The sequence below is a fragment of the Ambystoma mexicanum genome, chromosome 1p (assembly GCF_040938575.1).
Source record: "Ambystoma mexicanum isolate Mex_15411 chromosome 1p, UKY_AmexF1_1, whole genome shotgun sequence".
Taxonomy (NCBI): Eukaryota; Metazoa; Chordata; class Amphibia; order Caudata; family Ambystomatidae; genus Ambystoma; species Ambystoma mexicanum.
Window position 1 is genome coordinate 1094452311 of NC_090921.1, and position 23466 is coordinate 1094475776.

A 23466-nucleotide genomic window follows, 5' to 3' on the forward strand; every position below is an offset into this window, starting at 1 on the left:
ACAGAGCCATCCAGTACAAGGCAGGATCCCAACGCCCAACAATACAATTTCTCAGCAAAGGCAGATTGAGGAGCTGCAACAGCTAGTCAGGAAACTACAAACCGAGTTGACGATCCAGGAAAGCCGTAGTGCTAATACAAATCGAGGCAGAGACGTTTTCCCATGATCCCGAGAACAGGAGCAACAGGTGTATCGATGTGCTTAAGAGCCACAAGAACATTTCCATCAATCCTCTGCACCGTTACCACCATGGAGATATTGCCATTGATGTGGGGATGACTCAACTCGACTGTGTGACCAAGACCCAGATTATGCCTGAGTCGCTGATTGTTTTAATGCTCTTAAACCTACTTCAGCCTGGGCCTTGTCGGGAAACGCGCAGGAGGTTGTAGCGGAGGAGCAGCTAGAACCTCAGCTACAGGAGCGTGCTCCACAGTAACTTGCATCAGCAAATCAACAAGGACATCGCATCCAAGACTTCAAACTATCCTGTATCAAATTAAAGCTCAGGAGGGTACCACGGCTGAACATCACCATCTAGTTCATGAGCTCTGTAAAACCAGGGGTGAGCTGCCAGTGAACTGTAACAGGGTACAGACTCGGGGCCATACTTACAAGGCATTCCATCTGGCCTAATTGGGCCCACCATGATCAAGACAGTTGATCTTGAGGGAGAAGGACCACAGCATTACTGGACAGTGGCTCCCAGGTCACCATGGAATATGAGCCCTTATTACATCTCGCTGTGCACCTCATCCCCGAAGACGGGTTCGTACATCAAAGGTGACGGGCACTCTTGTATCCCTTCCTTATGGTTGCGGCACTTCACTCCCCTCTTCCTTTCAGAATGGAGATTACAGCAGGGAATCTAACAAACTACGATTCCCATGCCGCTCTGCTGCTCTGTCAGGTGCCCTGTTCCTCCAATCAACGTGCTCTGACGTCTTGCTTTCGGTTTGACAAAAAGCAGCGTTTCATTCAGCTTGCCGCTTCCGATTGAAGTTGCAATCCCCTTGAAGTTACGTCTTCAGCATTATCTTGATCTCTCTGTATACCTGACCTTTGCCTGCCTAACAGACTGCCTTGTTTGCTGCTTTTTTCGTCTTTGTCAGGTTAGTGTACCAGGACTCGTATCTGCCTTGACGGACTGCCTTGCTTAATGATTTTTTACTCATGTCGCCCGTCTGTTATCAGGACCTTTCTTCCTTCCTCCATTGATTGCTTTGCCTAATGTTTTGTTCCAGTTATTGCCAGCATGTAAAAGAAGAAACTGCCTGTGTATTTTTGGGTTGCTTTCTTCTTTGCACATTTGTCTCAGATACTGTTTAATTGCTTTCAGACATCAGAGTTTATACCCAGCAGTTTTGTAATCTGCACTGGCTCTTGCCGCTTAGCCCCAGACACCAAACCCAACAGCCATCTGTGGTCCACTGATATTGCTATCTTCTGAACTATAAGATATTGGGACATCTTTTATCTCTCTCCAACAAGTGCACAAGTGAACGCTACGCAGGGTGTGCACCAACCCGGACCTAGTGCACTCCTCGTGCCATTCGGGATAGATCCCTCACTAACCTTCCTGTTTATTATTTTATACTGCCGTTTTGTTCACCCTTGGATTATTCCCAATACTACTAGTGATAAGGAGTGTTTAATTACTTTCCCAATTCATTTTAGAGTTCCCCGAATAGTCCTGATATTGTTATCTGTTTTCTAGGTAGGAATCTGTGCCCCGATAACAAGATAAAACACCAGGTATAACTCATAGCGGTTTTGACTGTTTCTATCTGAGAATTTGTCACATAAAACTCATCCCTTCTTTATTTTGCAGCTGGTATCTCGTGGCAGTGTGTTCTCCCTGCTCTTTTGAATGATCAGGCTTTTTGTACTGTCCACTCAGAGGGTCATATCATTTTAAAGATCTTTACCCTCACAGAGAGGAGGCTCGGTTGGAGGCCCCATCCGAGCTCTTCAATGAAAACTGTGAATACCAGACTGGTCCGAAGAAAAACCTGGCTGCATATCTAGCCTCATCCTAGTCGGTGAGTGACAGCCCTACTATCGCCAACATATGTTGCATCTGCCATTGGAACCGCTGAAGGGGCTAAATCTGATGGGAGTGGGAGATGCTGCCTGCCGATACCTGGGATATACCTTTATGAAAATCCATTTAAATCAGGAAGTGGATGGAGTGAACACCACCTTGACCACCTTGGTGTTAGTGTGTACCATGAAAAACCAGAATCCGGACGTACCCCTAGTCATGGACACCAACTCTGCCCTGTTCGGTACGCTAGCCAAGATGTGTATGTAAATAGCAGGTCCACAGTTTGCATAATCTTTAGCAGGTAAATATGTAAATAGCAGGTCACCCAGCTTGCCAAAAGGCCTACCTCAAGAAAGGCATAGAGAAGGCGGATCAACCTGAAGGGGCCAGTGGGAGACGTGACCACCAACCACAGTCAAGCTGACATACTGCCTGGCGAAACGGTGATGGTGCCTGGCCACGCGCGCCTCCAAGAACTTAACCGCTACAGGAGATTGGTGATGGAGGCGTCTTAGGGTAAAGAACTGCCTGGCAGCCTGATGGTGAAATGCACTCTGATCAGTGGCCATGGCCAAGGAGTGAAAAACATCAGTGTCCCCATCACTACTATTATAGACAAGATTGTGCACATACCTGGAGGTCAGACGATTGCACAGTTTTACCTTGCCGACTCAGTGGTCCAGACGACTGGTACCAGAAGCATATATCCTCCCTTGGATGTTCAAAAGATAAACTTTGGGGAATCACCATTGTCGGAATGTGAGAAAGATCATCTACGAGACCAGCTGTCCATGCGGGCAGATGTTTTTTCCAGCAGTGACTGGAACTTGGGTGAAGCCAAGAGAATGAAGCATCACATCCGGTTAAATAATGTCACCCCATTCTGAGAGAGATCACGGAGACTAGCGCCTGATGATGTGGGGGATGTTCGCACACTTGAGGAATTACTGCATACAGGTATCATCCAGGAATCCAGAAGCCCTTATGCTTCACCCATCTTGGTGGCTCGAAAGAAAAACAATGATGTCCAGGTGTGCATTGATTACATGCACCTAAACAGCAGAATGGTTCCCAACCAATACACCACACCCCCAGTGGATGAGGCTCTTGCTTGTCTGGTTGGGAGTGGATACTACCAAATTCCCCATGTTGCCCGAAGACAAAGAGAAGACTGCATTCATCTGCCCCTTGGGATTTTAACAGTTCACTCGAATGCCACACGGGATATCGGGAGCTCCGGACACTTTTCAAAAGTCTGATGGAAAGAACTGTGGGTGACATGAATTTACTTGAGGTCTGGTCTACCTGGATGATGTGATCGTTTTTGGAAAGACCCTGGAAGAACATAACCAAAGGCTACTGAAGGTTTTGGATCAACTCCAGCAGCAATGGCTTAAGGTGTCCTTGGAAAAGTGTCAGTTTTGTCGAACCAGTGTGAGGTATATTGGCCATGTGGTGTCAAAGTGTGGATCCTGCCAAGATGGAAGCTCTCGAAACTTGGCCCTGACCACAGAATCTGCGGGAGATGAGAAGTTTCCTGGGGATCTGCAATTATTATCGAAGGTTCGTGCCAGGTTTTGCCAACATAGCCAGACCACTCACCAAATTGACCAAGGGCTATCCAGGACCACAGAAGACTGCGGCTAGCGGTGGAACACCTTTCAAGGCCCTTTACCATCCCAAAGAGAATTTTGGTCTACGAAGGAGAGATGAGTGTGAGCAAGCCTTTCCCTGGCTAAAAAAGAACTCTCAGAAGCGCCTGTCCTGGCTTATGCCGATCCACAACTGCCTTATATCCTGCATGCAGACACCAGCTACAATGGGCTGGGTGTATTATATCAAAAATAGCAGGGCGCAGTCAGACCTGTGGCTTTCGCCAGCCGTCGGTTGAGCCTCTCTGAAATGCATTATCCCACACACAAGTCGGAATTCTTGACCCTAAAGTGGGCGGTGGCTGAGAAACTGCATGACTATCTCTACAGAGCCACTTTCACAGTGAGAACGGACAACAATCCACTGACCTACATCCCTAAATCTGCCAAGCTGGATGCTACAGGACATCGCTGGTTAGCGGCCTTGTCCATTTACAACTCTCAGTTGGAGTTTCGCCCTGGAATCAATCATATCGACACTGACGCCCTGTCCGGAAGACCCCCCGCCGAAGACAGCTCAGAGTCCATCCACATCGAGATGGTTTCTGTGGCAACAATGAAAGCTATTTGTAGGAATTAAACCTTCCAGCAAGCTGAGCCAGCACATCGTATCGACTGTCTTGGGGGAAAAGCTAAAGGGGTTCTGGTGAGCTATTGTGATGCAAACAAATGGCTCCAAAACTGCCCCACATCACCGAAGCTGAACTAAGAAAAATGCAGTTGAAAGACTTTGAACTACGCGAAGTGCTTCACGCCAAAGAAAATGATGCTGAGGGGCCACCAGACAGTAGAAACCTGGACAATCAACATATCTACTGCAAAGAATGGAAATCTCTAATGATGAAGGGTGGAGTGCTGTACAAGGAAAGTCAAATCCAAGGGCGAATGATACACCGGCTTGTGCTCCCATGTTCATTACGTCCCCTGGCACTGCGCGCCCTTCATGACCAACATGGGCACCTGGGAAGTGAACAAACCCTGGAGTTAGTCCGAAGCCGATTTTACTGGCCTAGATTGAGCCAGGAAGTAAAAAGAGTATTGCCACACCTGTGCCAGATGCATCGCCCGGAAAAAACTCATCAGTCCAGCCGCAGCACTTCAACACCTACAGAGCTCTGGACCCATGGATTTAGTCTGTGTCGACTTCCTGGGCCTTGAACTAGACAATAGCAGAACTCAGAAAGTTTTGGTGGTGACTGATCATTTTACCCGGTATGCCCAAGCATATCAAACTAAAGATCAGAAGGCTACGACAATAGCCAAGGTGCTTGGAGACAAATTCTTTGTACATTATGGCTGGCCCGCACGCCTACATTCTCATCAAGGGCGAGACTTCGAATCCAAGCTCATCAAAGAAATTATGCATTTGATTGGGGTAATGAAAACCCAGACATCCTCCTATAACCCCCAGGGAGATGCGCAAGCTAAATGTTTCAATCGCACATTGTTGGGTATGCTGGGTGCCAAAGAAAAACTCAAATGGAGTCAGCATGTGTCGACATTAGTTCACGCATACAATTGTACAAGGAATGACAGCACTAGGTTCACCCCTTATCAGCTGATGTTTGGAGGAGATGCCAGGCTACCCATAGACCTGAGTGTTGGGGTCTCTTCTGACAGGACTGGCGTGGAGAACTACCATAGGTATGTGAAAGATCTTCAAGAACAATTGTCTCAAGCCTTCCAACAGGGCGCAAGCCGCTGCTGAACAGAATGCACTGCAAAACAAGGGATGATATGATGATAAAGTCAGATTCCATAATCTACAACCCGGTAATCGGGAGCTCATAAGGTGTTTATGGAAAAGAGGACACAACAGGTTGGGAGACCGCTGGGAGTCTCAGCCCTACTTTATTGAGTGACAGTTAACAGGGTTGCCGGTGTTCAGAATAAGAAAGGAAGGCACCCCGAGGGATGTGAAGAGTCTCCAAAGGAATCACCTCATACGCATAGGGGATGATGTGAAAATGGATCCGGCTGTTGCCGAAGTTTCTCTTTCGCACAGTAAGAGGATCACCAGAAATCAACAACAGGAGTCACTCCACGGGGAAGGCTCACACCCTGCAGAGCCAAGTACTGCACCGTCTGTAATTTCCAGCTCAAAAGAAAAGGAGAATGATGAGGATGTAGAGCCTACAAACCAAGAAGTGGCGCAGAGGTCCTCAGGAATTCAGGATAGTCAAGAAGAGGAGGAAGGAGTTGAAATTTCTGAGAGCTTAAACATAGCCTACTGGAATAAAAGTGGGAATACAACTCTGGGTCCCTCAGGACAGATAGGACAGTATGAGAACAGGAGAGAGGTGCCGGCTTTTGGGGACACAGACATTTTCTTCCCAACACAAGAGGATCACATACCGAGGTCAGACTCTGTGACTATGGACAGACCTCCTGCATCAGGAGACCACCAAGAAGCAGGGTCTGCAGATTTCATTCAGAAGCATATACTGAGAGCAGGAGATCTCATCGGGGAGTCAGACCTGTCAGAATACTGGGCAATGATGCTTTTGGGGAATGATATGAGACTACCAGAAGGGGAATCCCTTTGCAGGTTTCTCCATGTGAGGAGGCAAATTCACCAACGCAAGCTCCCGCTACGCAGCCACGGTGGAATGTACTGTTGGTCTGGAATGAGACTTTTCAGTTTTTGTTGTCTGTACCTCTTGAAATAAAATAAACCCTTGCGGACAAGGGTTATAAAGGACAAAGGGGTAAGTGTAAACTCGTATATAATCTGAAGGTTGTCAAGGAATGGGTATTTCCAGCATAGCTCAGTGGTGGGGTATGCTATGGGCCAGATCCGCTAGAATAGGCATCTCAATGGTGTGAGTGTCCTTGTGTGTGGTCTCTCCCCTTCCCGCGTCTCAGTGCTGTAATTTGTATTTATACATTAGTTTGTACATGTTTGTTTTGGTGGGATATTTCGTGCTTTGGTTGTGCCTCCAGCGCGAGGGGTTTCACAGAGGGACTTGGTACAGTCCACCAGCAGGGGCAGCGGGCAAGTTGCTGAGGTGATTTCACCTCATAGCAGTCTGGAGCTCCCCTGCAAGTAAACGCAGGTGGAAGGTCCCTGGGGGGATAAAACTGATTGGAAATCTTTTTGAAAGGCGAGACAGGAGAGGGAGAAGAGAGGGAACACAGAGAGCGGTGACGCCTTCACAGTGAAGGAACAGCCCCAGAGGCCGTTTGCTTTACGAGCCTGCATCTCGCTCTCCCCTTCCCAGGGTTGAGAAAGGCGAGCAGGGCCAGGATCAGAAGGAGGGTAAAGCTGACTGGTGCCTGTATAAGTGCCAGCGCCACTTGCTCCCATTGTCGGGTGGTGGCGCAGAGGTAGGAGTGGGAAAGTGTGAAGGGGTGGGGAAACGATCTAAGTTAAATGGCATTTTGCTGCATGTTATCTCATATTGTGTTTTTATTCACACAGGCTTGGCTGTGTTTTGGGCAAGTCCTGTCAGCACGTGCCTGTAGTAAACTTTTATTCCATCGAGGCTCGGTGAAGTGCTGCTGAGGTGATTTCACCTCAGGTCAGCATCGGGTGAATTTTCAAGAGACCACATGGATCGCCCTAGGGATGTGTAGAGGGTGGATGCTGACCCTCTTGTGCGGTATTCCTCCTTTCTCTGGAGGCCAGTGTTGGCCCTGTGGTATTTGTTTTGTCCCCCCCCCCCCCCCCTCCACTGTGTGTTTCTTTTCTCTCTCTTTCCCCGCTAAGGGGAAGGCTGGGCTGTGCACGAGTCTGGAGGAACTAGAGAGGAGCAAGGATAGGTGGCCTTCAGAGTTTTTTTTTTTTATTACAGAGCATTACCCCTGTTTTGCACAGCCTCTCTGTGAGGCGGTGCCCATCTTGCACTGTAATAGTGAAGTAGTGGGAGTAGGACATTTGGTGAGGGAGAAGGATGGTTTGGCCAGAGGCCATTCTGGTTTTAGGATTAAACTCAACCCTGTTTTTCTATTGGGTTGAGGCAGGCCGGGTTCCAACGTTTTACCCGCCTATGACATCATAAAATAGGCAGTTTCTGTGGGGTAATGGTATGCTCCTTTAGGAAAGATTTCATATATCACTGGTCGAGGTGTACTGGTTGGGTAATTTCCCTATTTAGCCTTCTTGGTCATTTGTTGGTCTGTGTCTCTGTGTCTGAGTCTATGTGGTAGTCTCCAGCTACCAGGAGTTTAGGAATTCTGGTATGGGCTTGTGTTATTACAAATGCAAAGGGAGACCAGTACTCTTACAGTTACTGAATTGATGCTATTTAATTATTTGTCAGATGTAAATGAACTTGCGCACAACACCCATCTTCCCCAGAGTACTGTATTAATGTTATTGAATTATTTATTATCAGATGTCAATGAACTCGAGCTACATGGCTACTTATTTATTCCCGTATGAAATATATTCACCCAAATACCCCTCCTCCCAGGTTACTGAGTGGATGATATTTTATTAATTATTATCTAAGGTAGTGAAATGATGTCAATTATTTATTTCATGTATTAACTGAGAGCGCCCCACTCCAGGAGCAAAGAGGTGTAAAGTTACTAATGTAGTAAGGAGAACCTGTTTTACACAGTTATATAAAAATAAAAGCTGTCCAAGCATGAAAAATGAAATAAGGCTGTTCCAGTTTATTTAACCAGGTTCTCATGTGCATCAGTTAGTCATCAGGGCTGACCGGCCATAGGTTAGAGCCAAATCCCCTTTGGTGCACCCTGCATATACTGTGGTCTGCAAAAGGCCGGTACAAGATGGTTCACCAGTTATCCCCCTGGGTTTCATGTGCACATGTGTGCAGTAAGGTGGAAGTATCCCCAGCCCAGGTCCCATGCAGGTTGCTGCTCACTCCTTAATACAGAATCAAGTGGAGAAACACCTTACACATAGCAAACTCATCTCTCGGACGAGTAACGTTAGCATGAATGACCCACTATTGGTCCGGTCACCGAGACTCCGACAGGGCAAAGGCCGGCCCAAGGACATATCTCTTTAAAAGGAGAGTGCCTGTTATCAGCTGCTGTGGATGTTGAAACTTCTGTGCTCTAAAGTGTGCAACCTTTCAATGGGCACGCAGGAGTTGGGTTTTCATAGATCATTGGCTGGCTCAGTCTGTGCCAGGAGTAAAAGGACGGCTCATCTCCACACATCTACAGAATTGTCTAAACTCCAGGAGAAACGAAATGTGAAAAATTAATTCACCCCTTCTTGTTCCTTTGAGAAAACTGGACGAACCTGCACCTTCATATTCGAGATTACCCTTCTCATTCTATTGCACATCTACACCCCTCATCACATCCTCCTTTCAAACTTTGAACTCTCCTCTTTGCACCCTGGTGCCTATACATGCATAATTCAAAGAGGAGTAAACACCCAAACTATTGGCATTGCCTAAGCTTGCTTCTCTTTTCCATTTGTTGTTTGTGTGCTTCTCTAATACAGTTCCTGGTCGTTGCTGCAGGTGTTTATGCCCAGTCAAAGGCATTCGTCCAATTTAGTCACTACTATCATTTTTTGTGACTTTGAGTGGATGTGTGTTTGGCCCAGCGTGAGTGGGCGCAAGTGGTCTGTGGTGCTTGTGGCGACCTCTTGTGCTTCCTGACTTCAGACTTTACCATTGGGATCACAGATTTGCAAGGTGTGCTGTAAAAGGCTGCTGTCCCCTTTAAGAGGAGCCTGGATACTGCTGGACCGTATGATCACGAAGAGGCGGTCCTTAATATAAAAACCACTTCCTAGCGCAGAGCATGTGCGGAAGTGGGTGCAAGTGGTATGTGCTGGTCTGTGGTGGTCCGTGGCGGAGACAGGCAGAGCAGAGGTGACAGTATTTTGCAATTTGCGTGCATCTTTCAGTGATTAAAGAAAATGAAATGCCCTCCAACAAGGAAATACGGATTGTGCAGTGCCAAAATAGGGGCTGCCAAAAGTTCAAGGAGCCCGATATATGACCGGAGCATCCCTACGTCAATTTTCAGCCAAAAAAAGGCAAGGGTGGAAGCCCCCCTGGGAACACTGCAAGAGCCCAATACGAAGCAAACTGTCACGCAACCAAGCCTTTACCCTAGCGAGGGCTGCATGGCACAGTCAGCATCCTTCTCATTGGACAGTAACAACTCACTTTCAAATATGGTAATTGACCTTAGGGACTACCTGGGAGGGGGGAAATCACTCCCGTTGAGTAGGCTACACAATAACATCATTGCATCGCCTTTGTCTGCAACACCGGACCTTAAACAATACGTATCGCCACCCGCCTCCTCTTCTTCCTTGCACTCGGATGAAGAATACCAGGCCGCCCTGAACTATCAGAGAGGCCCTACACAGAATGCTTTGTGCATTAATATGGAATTCATTATTTCCAAAATCGATGCCATTTTTGCACCCATAACTAAAATCCCTTCTTGACAAGATTGCAGAGGTGACTATGAACAAACTCCCCAATAAAACTGTGATGATCAGGGAGGAGGCTGGCAACCATGCTCCAAAAAGATCATTGCCGAGAACATCCCTGTTACTAGAGCTACCAGAGTAACCTCTGAGGAAGAGGGCCCCGAGTGGGACTTTGAAGAAATTCCTATACCCCCCACAAATTTCAGGTACAGCTACCACGACTCAAGGAAAGGTGCCAATCAGAACATAGAAGGATGCAGTTGCAACAAACAATTACAGAGCAAAGGTGGCAAGGGCAAAGTGGGAAAAACACCTTGACCAGGTTTAAGGCATCTATTCGCAAGCCAAAAACAAAGGTCACTAACACATTACCAGATGGTTCCATGCGGCAGGTCCACTTACAGGGACCCATTGACCACTGGCTTCAACCATCGACATCGGGTGAGGTGACTAGTCATTATGACAATTCACCCAAGGACAATGCCCCAAAATCCAGGAGCGACGTTAATTCCAATGCTACCTATGATCAGCTGATTTTACAAAACTTTGCTGAGCTGGGCAGATGGGTGATTATTGAGAAAAACAGCCCCATGGAGTTTAGTCCTGTCCTGAATCGGTCACACCTATTGCACTTGTTTGGCAGAGTGGGCCCCTTGAGTATTATTGCCTCTGCTGATATACTGAAAATTGAATTGCCAAAAATAGGGAGCCCTGGAAACTGGGCCATTGTGGAATTCAGCTCCCCTCTGATGGTGGGGCTGTTGAGAATTAACCTAACTTTGCTTAAAAAGATGGGATATACCCTTAAGACGTGCCGCAAAGTTAAAAACTCGCCCTGTGGCATTGCTGCCGCATCCTCCTATCCCGTGGGAATATGAGGGACAGCGTTTCTGTCTTCGAAATAGGGGACCCTACAGGCTTCACAGTTGGGTACTAAATCCGTGCATACCCAGATGGTCTTTGAGTATTTTTGATCTCCGGAGAGCATTGGGGCAAGTCCTAACTGCCAGAGTGTCCCAGAGAATTCCATCAGATGTATCTCCTGGAACACTCAGGGTATAGGTCTTTCCTCTACCATCCCAAAGGTGTAGCTGCAGTGATGACCTCTGATATCTTTATACTACAAGGGACCTGGCTGTGCAACACATTCAGCATTGACGGGTACCAGAGCACAACCGTGCCGGCAATTGCTTCAAAGCAGGGGAGCCCTAGTGGAGGTTAAGCAATAGGGGCAAGAATGAGATATTGTTTGAAACCCTTCCTAGTGCCCCACTCCTCGCCGTATGTATTGGCAGCAAACATTTTTATTTCATACAGCCCCAAAACCAGAATATTAATTATCAACATATATGACCCCACCCCGGTCAGAAGATCATACAAAGTCAATACAAAAGTCGGTGGGGGGAAACTATTTTAGCATGGCATGGTATAGGGATTTCCCAGATGGCCATATACTGTTGGCTGGTGACCTCAATGTAGAGAACTTCCACTTAAAGACCAATGAGGGGTCGTGCAGGGAGCTTTCCTGGAGGCTGCTAGTCAACAGTAATGAGTTAAAGTTTCTGTCCTTCCACGCATGGTCAAATGGCTCCCTCAAATTACATATAGGTTATGTCTGTGTGGAAGAGGCATTGCTGGGAGAGAGCAGCAAGGTCACTATTATACTGATAGAATTAAGTGACCACGCATTGTTGAGCTGGGTTACCCAAAATAATGAACGGAGTGCAGTGTGCCGGCGTAATCTGGGGATAACCGTTAATCAACAGGGCACTCGTATCATATGGTCACGCTCAAAGATTAATGCAGTGAATAACTTTCTTGCCCTAAATCTGACACAGGTTAAAACATAGAGGACTCATAAGGGGTGGTCTCTGGAGGAACTATTTGCAAAAATCGTACCTCTGGTATATCATGATAAGCTAAATCTTAAATTGGGTCCAGGGAAAGAAAAAAACGTAGCACACTATTTGATGCAGCGATTCACCATAGGAAACAGACTCGCCGGACCCAGAGGGCTGAAATAAGAAATAACCAGTGCATACTGGAGAGTGGGAAAAGAGCCCAACTCCGGAACCTGGAGACTGGGTACAGGAACTGGCTTCGCCAACATAGGCGCTCCGTTAATAATGTTAATTGGTTAGATCTAGCGGGCCTACTTAAATCAAACGATAACTAAAGATTCTGGGCCCGATATAATGAATTCTTCTCCCCTAACAGCAAAGGAATTGAAACCAATTACTGAGAAGGTGTGGTGTGACTTTATCGATAAACTTTATTATGATCTTTCATCCATCCGGAAAGCAGAGAATATGTGGGCCACAGTAAAGAAACAACTTTGGCCTGGATAAAGAAGAACTAATGAGCATTATTAAAGGGCTAAAACCATCTTGGGCCCCTGGCCCTGTTGGTGTTCCGAACACCTTCTTCAAATCAAATCCACAGGGGTGGGGAAATGTACTATATAACGTCTTTGCGGTGGTGGAAAAAACAGTCAAGATACCAGAGAGTTGGCTAAAATCTATTCTGGTCCCGGTTTTTAAAAAGGGCGACCAGATGGACCTCGCCAATTATAGGTTACTGGCGCTGATGGATACATTGAAAACAATCTTTGCTGCAGTGCTTCTTAAGAAATTAACTTACTGGGCCCAGGAAAATAGACGTTTGCACCCCTTTCAGGCGGGTTTCAGGAAAAATCACTCCACACTTAATAATCTATGCGCTATATAGTACATAATGGCTGAAGCAGTCCACGGACAGAAGTTATATTGCGGTTTCATTGACTATAGCAAAGCCTTCGATCTAGTATCAAGGGCATTGCTTTGGAATAAGCTACAAAACTGGGGGATAGATCCGCAATTGCTTTTCTTTATCAAAGTCCTTTATTCCAATACTTCGGTTTAGGTAAGACTGTCCGCCTCAGATAAAATTGCCAAATATAGATTGACAAATTGCAGCCTGAAACAGGGATGTGCATTGGCCCCCATGTTGTACAATCTATATGTGTCGGATCGGTATTAGCATAATTGACCTAAAACATTTGATTTCATTTTTTTTACATTTTTTCTGGGTCAAACTTAATTAGCTAGATATATAGGGGGTGGGTAAGGGTATAGATTAGGTTGAGGGGAAGTGGAGCGGAGCTTGCGCATTTTAGACCACAAAAAAAGGTCAAATACATTCGATCAAATGTGATTAGGTCAAATGTTTTAGGTCAAATAGACCCAAACCGGTGGATCTGGAGGGACATATCAAGGCGGTCAGAAATGTCTCCCCCAAAATTTATGAAAGGCAAGGTCTCTTGACTGGCCTATGCGTATGGCACCTTACTTTTGGATAAAACTCCAATAGGCCTCCAACGATCTATCGCTGCCCTCCTCGCCTACGCAGAAAACTATTTTATGACCATAAACATCTGTAAAACTAAAGTACCATGCCTGGGCGATTCAAATAAAGGGAAACAGTGATTTAGTTGGAAGGCCCAGGAGGTTGTAGTCCAAACAACTAAGGACTATACTACCTGGGTTTTTCTATCTGTGCCGAACCCTCAAACATTTACTTTGGGGAGGTCATATTACCCAAGGTTTCGAAAAAATGGGCAGTCATGAAACATTATGTAGCAAGGAAAGGGGGGCACAACAATAGGGCAATGTTGGAGATTTATAAAGTCAGTATTGCCCCGGGACTGCTGTACGGCCTGCCGATTTTAAAGCACAGGCATGTGCAATGGCTTAGGACTGCTGAGGGACGAATTCTGCATTCATTTATCAATTTGCCACAATCCGTCCCAGTGGAAGCGATGCGCATGGACTATGACTTGGCTTCGATGGAATCGCAATGGCTAGTCCAGAGAATGCTGTTGTACTTGAAACTGAGATTCCACCCAGCATATAAAAATGAATTAATGGTGCTTATAGGGAAAGGATATGAGGCGGGTACAAATATGAATTTCTCAGAACTACGGGCAACTGCCATGAGCTATCTTGCAGCCGTTAAACTTACTAATGAGACCCTCTCCTATTCTCCCAGCACTGAGCTGCTGATAAAAAGGAAGTTGAGGGAATGGGATACAGTAAAGAACATAGAAAAGCTGGCCGAAAAGAAAAGGTACAGGGTCTATGCCTCACAAGGTTTTACGCCGGGCACCCCTCAAACATACTTGACTAAACTCTGTTCCCCAGGTCCCAAACAATTTGAACTATATCAAAGATTGAACATCCTCCCCACTGAAGAATATAGGAGAGCAATGAGAGGGATACCAACTGAGTAGAGGGTGTGCCGTTTTTGTAAGTCGCCACCTTCTAACAACATGCCCGTCCCTCTTGGAGCACTATGTTAAAGGCTATAGCGCAATGGTTGGCTGCATTGACCACATATGTTTGGATCAATTTTGAAATACACTATTGACGGCAGAATCCGTGGTCATGACTTTGGCAGCCTATTCCATTTGGAATATGATCAAGTTGAAACGAACCTGAATGGGGTTGGTGGTTTTCTTACTGGGGTTCTTGTATTTGCACTGATTGGAGTTGAAATAGTGAGCTGTTTGATTGATAGGCTTACATTTGGACTTATGATAATAATCTTTTTAAGGTGAATAATGACGCTTTGATATCCATGAACTGTAAAAATGTACTGTTACATTTTATTGGTGTAATGTGGTTTTATAATATGAAATGTAATGATGTTTATCGGTCTATTATTGTTTATTGCTTAAGGCTTGTTCAATAGCCAAATGCTAATAAATGCCAGATGTGGCAAGTAGGGTGTGTTCCACTTATTGGGCCTCACTACGAGGTTTGCGGTAAACCGCCCGTAACACTGTTTCCGACGCCTGAGATCCTGGTGCCACCGGGACATTACAAGTCCCGACGGCCCGGGATCTCAGGCGGCGGAAATTGTATGTCCCCATTCCCATAGAGTCCCATGGGACTCTATGGGAGTGGGGAGACGGAAGCACCGGCACCATTGCTCATGGTGCTGGTGCTTCCGTGAAAATTGTGCCTACTGGGGCTGATGCGCCCAGCAGGTCAGACCCGGCCGGGTGCAGAGGCCCCGGCAGGCACAGTTGTAGTCTGCCTGTCTGGCATGGGTGCCGGTACGTTGCTACCGACACCCTTGATTCTGGACTGTCAGACTTGTAATGAGGCCACGGTTGTGTTTTTAATTATTAATTAGCATTTGCACTGGGTGTTTTAGGTTTTTCCTTTGAATATTTTAAATTGAATATTTTCACTGGGCATGGTGGCGGTTATTCTTGTTGGTTTCTCAGTCCTCTCTAAATCACTTCAGGCAGCAGATGTTCTAGTGTAGAGTGTGCAGTTGGATGATGACCCCCGTTGGCAGTTCAGTTTCCTTAATTTAGTTTCAGAACTCATCTTCAGGTCTTTTCTTAATGTATTGTCTGAATTTAGGTGGAAGTATAGTTCAAATCAGTTTGTAGTACCGCAATGTTTAATTGTTATTAAATGATTGATGAATTCCTTATATGTTTTTTAGGATCACATTTCCTTACCCCTGATGAAGACGCTGTAATTAAATTGTTCACTTCGAAACCGGCCAGTGTTTTGGAAGTAGCTAGAAGACATAATCTATTCAATCTGGTCTCCTTTTGGCTACTTGTATTGACAATGGTGTTGTATTGTTTCAGTTAAGGGACCCATGGGTGTTAACTCTCACACCTCACCCTGTCTGTGTTAGTTTGTCTATATGATATTTTATTTATAAAGCGCCTATACACAATGTGTTTCAAAGCGCTTCAAGGCAACGGAGGGAACAAGGGAAAATACAATGACATTCTTAAAGGCCATGAACAGTAAGGATGTGAAATTATCGTACTCGGCCTGACGACATTTCCGATAGTGCAAGAGCCAAGACATAGGTAAGGAAGGACGGGGGACAGTGTGAAGGGAATGAAAACATACAAGCGACTACTGTACTAGGCCTGATGACATTTCTGGTAGAGCCGGAGAAAAACAAAAGGTGAGGGAGAGGGGTGTGGAAAGGGAGGGGAAGAACAAAACAAGCGACTATCGTACTAGGCCCAATGACATTTCAGATAGAATAGATAGGATGTTGTTGAGTACTGCATGTGTATAGGGTATGGTTGGATGTTATGTATGTGATGTTGTTGGAGGTTTTAGGCTCAATTTTTATTGATAGTTTCTGTTGCTCTGTGTACTACTGAAATTTGTTTTTCATGAAATGCAAAGGAAACTTATTTCTTGATTAAAACTTATTGCTCCATATTTAAAGTTTCAGTTTAATCCTTCTTTCTTCCCAGAATCTGGAAGACAGGGACCCCTGCCTTTCCGTGTACCTTTTTAGAAGAAAGACAGAAAGATCCAGTTTTGAATACAGTCATTGGTCATTGGCACGTATTATATGCATTTCATGACAACAGAAACATGGAGCTTGCCAGACTTCTGTGTCCACAGTGCCCATCTCTGAAACACCACAAAAGGAATAAACAGTTCTTGTTGGAAAAACATACTGCAGAACAGACTTTCGTAAAGGACAGAGACGGAGAATGCATACAACATTGTTGTCTGTGCTTACAATCAGGACATGTCCCTACTGAACAGGACCTGTTTTGAACTACTAGATCAACAATAAATGAAAATGTACATTTCACAAGTGCAGTGTGAGCTCCTGCAAGATATACAATTGCATTGAGAAAAAAAAACTACTCACTCTCCAATCAAGCAGATCTGTGAGTAGATGATTTATACCGGAGTCTGCCGGAGTGAGCAAGTTTGGAGAGAGTGCAGTGGGTGAAGGGTTTATATTAATGTAGGATGACCAGATAAATCCATGTAACTGAGACACCTGTATACCAGCCCTGGTCTGTCTTCAACAACTCATTGATGTCGGGTTCTAAAGTCTGAACAGCTCGAACATGTCATGTTCTCAGTGAAAGCCCAGAAAAGCAAAAGTGGTACCCCACTGTTATGGAGTAATCTGGTCCCTTGAAGTGAGTGATGGGGTGATAGAAAGGATAGGGTGGGGGGAGGGCATGGGGATGAGTGTCTGTATCTCCATGTCTGGGATCATACCCTCTGTGCTGCTGGTGTGAATCATTCCTCCATTCTTGATTGCCTCATACACCACAGGGTATTTCAGCTTGCATTTTACTGTGCAGTTAGTTCACCTGACAGCAGATGCAATTAATATATGGCACTGTCCCTGTGCAGACAATGAAACACAGATCGAAGAGTGTATGGATGGAGATCCACCATAATGCTCTGGGCAATCTGTCAAACCTTCAATGTTCTCTTTTCCATCAGTGCAGCTTCAATACAATTAAAAAGGCACAACTGATTGTTACATTACATCTGTAAATATAGTCCTACCTTGACTCCAAACAAGCTCTCATCCACCTCCGAGCTTATGGCTTTAGTTCTGTACTTAAATGCCTTCGACCGGTTGGAGCCGGAGGTTGCTGAACTGGACGAGCCTATCAAGCTTTCAGGCTAAAGGAATCAAAGAGAAAAAATACCATGTATAAAAGCAACAATAACTTCTGAAGACACATGGGATGATTTCATTGTAAGTAGTAATCTGACAATTGCATAGTGTTGCCAGAATACATGTGACTTGCTGTGAATAGTAATTTCAGACCTACGATACGGATGCCAATACACTTCATGTGCAATGGTAAATGGCATTCCCAAAGCTGCACTCTCCTATGAATTTATGGCAGTCAGGTGTCAATCTGAGCCTGGAGAGCAAAGAACAGGACTACTGCAAATAGGACTGTGGTAGGAGGTTTGGGGGCGGGGGAGCACCCAAACCTCCTACCACAATTAAAAACAAACATTGGCAAAGCAAACAGTCTTGCTTTAGTATGTACACGGGTGGCATGTGTTCCACACACTCACACGTCGGTAGGTAGAGGACTAGTAGAGAACAGACACATATGGCAAAGGGATGTGTGCTGCAAGAAACAGGCAGCTACTAGGGAAGGCAGAGAGGGACAGGGAGTACAGAAGAGGAGGGACACAGCAGGCTGGAGCAGGAGGAGATGGCGAGAAAGGAGGTGAAGAAGCAGAGGGACTCTAAAGCCATGGCACTGTTAGGCAGCAATTTTCCGACTTTAAATTCAGGCTGCGGGGCAAGATAAAGATGACATGGGCACAATGCATATGATAAGACATCTGGCCCCGCCTTACGCGGACGTCATTATTTTATTTATGCTTAATGCTTTCTGATGATCCAATATGCATTACCACGTTTAAACGGGAAGTGCTAAGATGCTAATGAGCGTGTTAAATCAAAATATCCATGCCCAAAATAACAATAATAATCTCACCTTCTGTAATTCTGGGGAACCCTAGTGTCCCTCAATCACAGTTTGACTTTCACTCATACAGTACCTTTGAATTTAATTGGGCTCTTCATCCCTGTTGCCCATCAAATAATTGCCTCTCCTCTTTTCTCTTGACAGAACACCATTTGTGTCTAAATCCCTTAGTTGTCAAGATGCTGTTTCTTGTTCAACATTTCAAGGTATAATTGATATGTTTTGCACTTATTGTGTAGTACTTGTTTAGTTAATCTTACAAGTCATTGACTGGACTTCCAAATGGTCTCCATTGATGTCTTTTCTTCTCGTCCATCTGCATTTTTCTGAAAACGTGCATTCCTCATTATGTGGGATGGGCCGCCACTTGATGTAACCATGGACCACTTTTTCGCCACAATCATCCATCTGGCTCAAATGGTAGACTTTGCGTGTGGTCAGCATGCCTGTTCCACACCACTTCTCAGCTTCCTAGTATAAGACCCTACTTTCTAACTCATACTTTCTTGTATGTCCACCGATACCTTTTTACAACTTGCTGCTTCAGTATCAACAGCCAAGGTTAGTTTAGAAGGATGTCAAGTCTGGAACCTTTCATGAATGCCTCTGCCAGTGCCATGCGTGTTGCAGCGTGGGGAGTGATCCAAAAGACAATCAGACAATCAACAGAGCTGACCACAAAGGTCTGCCCCCCTGTTTTGTCTGAAATCCTGAATATTTTGTTTATTATGGCGTAATGTGTTTGTGCGTTACCTTCAGGCACCTCATGAATGCCTTAAACACAGCTCCTTGAAAAGGTGGACCACGTGTATTCCATGCAGTGAGAACAGCTTCTCAAACACGGCAATCACCACTTCTGCACCGTGAAAGATATGAAGTACACATTTGAGTTGCAGAGAATTCATCAATGGCCACCATGAAGTGTTGGTTTCCAACTACTGCTCTGAAGTCCGGACTGATGCTTTGCCACGGATGACGGTTCCTAACTAGGGCGTCTATTGGTGACTGACTGCTTGGTAGCCTTTTCGCCCGGCGAAACACACACCCACCGTTTTATGAAGTGTTCCACCTTTGTTTCCAAGCTGGGCAACTGCAATTTCTCCCCTAGGCATGCTTTCATTTTTCTTACCCCTTGGTGTCCGGAGTGGACCAGGCCCATCACCTTCCCTGATGGGAGTAGAGAGCATGACTATGTGGGCGCTCTTAGAATTAAACCCCCACAAGGACACCAATAGTTCAGAGCACACCTTCTATGGACCTTGGAGGGTCTTCTAGAAGTCCGCTTTTCCGTGGCCTTTTCTGGGCCAGAAAGTCCTTTGAGACTGCACTGTCACCTTATCCAAACGCAGACATTCCTCTATGTCGGTAGACTACATTATTTCCTTCATTGATATTGACACTGGCGATGCAGCCCTAGTCAGCAGGCAAACCTGTTCCTCCCCTATGAGCTCTTTTAGGCCACCACCTTTCACAGGTACCATTGGGCGGTTATGACAGATAGTCTGCCAGGTTGCCAGCGCCTGGTTGGAAACAATGGCATCCCATACTTTTGAAGTTCCTTCATCGAGCATTTAATCCAATCCAGAGTCTATGGCTCATACCAATTCAACATGGGCAATAGGGGCTTGTGGTCCCTGGCTAACAGTACTGGATGCCCATATGTGTAAATATGAAAGTGGTTTTCATTCCTAGGGAAGTGCCAGTGCTTCATGTTCAATTTGACAGTGAAGGCCCTGTGGCCACACACAATTATTATTAACTTGTGATCATTCACACCTAATGGATCTGGACTGTTCCAAGACAAGTATGACTGGCTTAATCGATGTCCATGGAGCAGGCAGTATCAAAGAAGAGCAGGGTTTTGTCTGAGGTTGTTAGTTATTTCATGTCCATTACGGCCTTGTTCCCACCCCCTCCCCACTCCCCATTCCCCATTCCCAATGACAGTCTTTCCTTATCAGAGGTCAGAGTGGTCACATCATGGTGGGACGGTCAGGATGAAGAAACTACAGAAGTTAACCTGTCCAGGAAAATTCCTAATTCAGTGAGACTTCCTGGTGCAGCTACACCTTTAATGTCTGCCACTTTCAGATGATACCGACAGTCCCAACTCTTGAGATATGCAACAACAAAAAAGCCAATGTTCTTCTGTGGACGCATACATTTCTTCCTGTTCACTGTAAGGCCATGATCCTCGAGCTGCTAAAACAGCTTGGCAAGCTTGCCAGATTTATTTCACTACAGTGGCATAAATGATGTTGTCATTGCTCATACGGAGCACGCCAGGGAGACTGTGGAGCACACCTCAGATTGAGTACTAAAAAAAATGAACTTTGGCTGAAGAAGACACACCAAAGCTAAATCTCTTTTACCTATACAGGCCTACGGGGAAAGATAACGTCATACAGGTTGACTCTAGGTGTAAAGTACTTGTGGTAGCCACTATTCAGATAAACTTTACCAAATATTTTCACCCCTTACAGATCCACCACTATGGCCTTTTGCTCCTTATGGTCTTGTTGGGTAGACTTCTGTTCATGCAAATTCTCATTGCCTCGGCTGTATGGGGTGGCAGCGATACCAGAAAACTGGGCCCGTCAACATTTTAATGATATCCTCATTCTCCAGTTTTGCTGGTTCACACTCCACATCTTTGCATAGGTCGGAAGATTAGTAGTGTGTTTTTTCCTTCAGGTGTTCTGTAGAACTTGGCGTCAACACTCTTCATGTCGCACTTCCCCAATAAATCCCCCTGCAGCTGACAGGCAGAACATCTGTACATGAATGTGCACCCTTTGGGCTTCATGAACAGCGGATGTGTATGCAACATGATAAACTGTTCTCTGGTCATCACGTTTCCAGAAGCTTGCGTACCAATGAGAAGACCAATGTCCCATGAACTGAGGTTGTCTCTTCTTGTTTGCCTTTGGTCCAAAAACAGACAAAATGAAAAACATCTGTTTCACCTCCTTCTCGTCACCGGGTAGCACTGATCCACTCTCTGTGGCAAGATGAAAGTTGGCCATCTTTGCCTTGCTGGAAATGTGCCCTCCCCTGGAAAAGGATGCACTGCACCACACACTTTTGCGTAATAGATAAGTCTCGGACAGTGTCCACATGCCTGAACCAACACAGGACAGTTCCCAGTGTGTGGCAGAGTGCTCCCACAGTGTTCACATCATAAGGGTGACATGGATGTCTGTGCTGTTAGTTTCTGGTGCTGCGCGCCCATGGTGCTGGTTTTATGTTGAGGCGGTGTGCGATAGTGTACTGCTTGGACGTTCTCAAACCTAAATGTCTTCAATGCTGAATACATCTTTTCTGCCCTTGAGTTGGCAAATCAAATTCATACGCCCTACCGAGTTCAAGCATTCAAAGGTTATTCTGGGTTCATGGAGGATTTCATGGTAAACTGGCAGATACGCAGCCTTCGATGGGCTGTGAACGAACTTCATCCTCTTCACCCATCAGGGTGCATGAGCAAGCCAACTGTCTCACCTTGCATGATTTGCATTGAGCAATTTGTGCAATTCCTGCCTGTCTCAGCTTCTCATACAGAGCATTTACCTGAGGGCAGAAGGAATGTGGCAAGAGTACATTTGGCAGCAGCATAAGAGCCTTCCCCAGACTGGAGCATTGTAAATATTGCAAGTAAATTGGCACCAGCCATGAAGAGCATTACATGGTTCTTGACAATGTCATCTCGCTGGTGGAGGCAAAATACATCTTAAGCCTTTCCATCCATAGGCCTCCCTGGGACCTTGTAAGGATGGGCCCTTCCAACATCAAACTCCCCCCATGGGTGGCATCTGAAAGGCATTGCAGGCCCAAGGAGTGATGTTGGGTACCAGGCCGCAATGCCAGTCCCAACTTTATGAGGAAACTCTCATACCTTTATCTCCGCTGTCCACCATAGTAGTACAGCCTTATGGGAGGAATGGAGAAACCATACGCCCACACACAGGCAGCACGAACACCCTTGGCCATAGTTACAAGCTTGTCACGTGACAAGATAGGAGGACTTGCTTTGAGGATGAATCCAGGGTGGAGTTCTAAAGCCAAAATCATATGTCCGGTAAGCCAGCAGAGAATGGGCATGCTGAACTCCCCATGCAACCACTTTATCATATCACACCTAAGCAACCTCACCATCTCCTTGGGAATCCAGAGGCACACATGCTGCCACTGATACACTTAGTTGAGCATGGACAGTGCAAGCTTCCATCACCAGTTGTTAGCTGGCAGGAGGACACTTTGTTAATACTGCCTTTGAAATTCGGACGCAAGTGACAAGACAAATACAACATAGACATATTGTTAGACATCTAGCTGTCATGATGCCATGAGTGTAGTTGTGACAGAATAAGAGACTGGGACATGAAAAGGGGGTGGACAACATGGTAGGAGGGAGTTGGAAGAGGAGAGTCGAGGGAAGAGCACTTTGTAAGAAAGTGTGGAAGAGAACAAATAAAGAATATTTCCTCTACCTGTTTGTGGCCTGTATTTATACAAGTCGGTGGTAACAACTGGCAACGGGATTCCTACAACCTGTGCGCAGTACACTGATCCTCGGTTCATAGAGTTGCTACAACCCTTGTGAGAAATGCTCAAAATGCTGTCCTGACTGCTGCGCCTTCTGAGGCAGTGCACCCAAGGCAGAACACTGCTGCGCCACAATGCACCACATGGCGTTCCGAGGAACCTGCCCATAAGACACTGCCCACTGCCTACTGTATGCAGTGTTAGGGCATCTGCAGCTGCAGCACCATCTACCGGTGCCTGTGAAGAGGAAAGCTTGCATATGAGGCTTACCGATCTGGCTACGACACGAACGGTGCTTCCAGTCCGGCCAGACGCTCTGCGGGCGGGCGGGCACTGCTTCCTTGACCGCAGCCCTTTGAACCTGCAGGACAAGTGCACATGCCATCCGACGAGAGGTGGTGCAACTGCTACGCAGTACGTTAGACCACAACGTTCTAATGTCCTTTCACTAACTACACAAAGGGTGATCCTGAGTCTGGAGAGAATCCTACGCCGAATCATTGCCTGCGGGGCGTACATGCTGACTTTAGTGAACTTTACTGTGATGTAA

The 23466-nt window shown here is 46.0% G+C and overlaps 1 protein-coding gene across 1 annotated transcript in view; it reads right to left on the bottom strand.

Moving 5' to 3' along the window:
- CFAP45 (cilia and flagella associated protein 45) overlaps positions 1-23466 on the bottom strand; it is a 368333-nt gene that overhangs the window by 327617 nt on the left and 17250 nt on the right. Inside the window, exon 2 of the mRNA XM_069604692.1 lies at positions 17425-17544. Coding sequence (XP_069460793.1) covers positions 17425-17544 — 120 coding nt within the window. The remainder of the gene's footprint in view (positions 1-17424; positions 17545-23466) is intronic.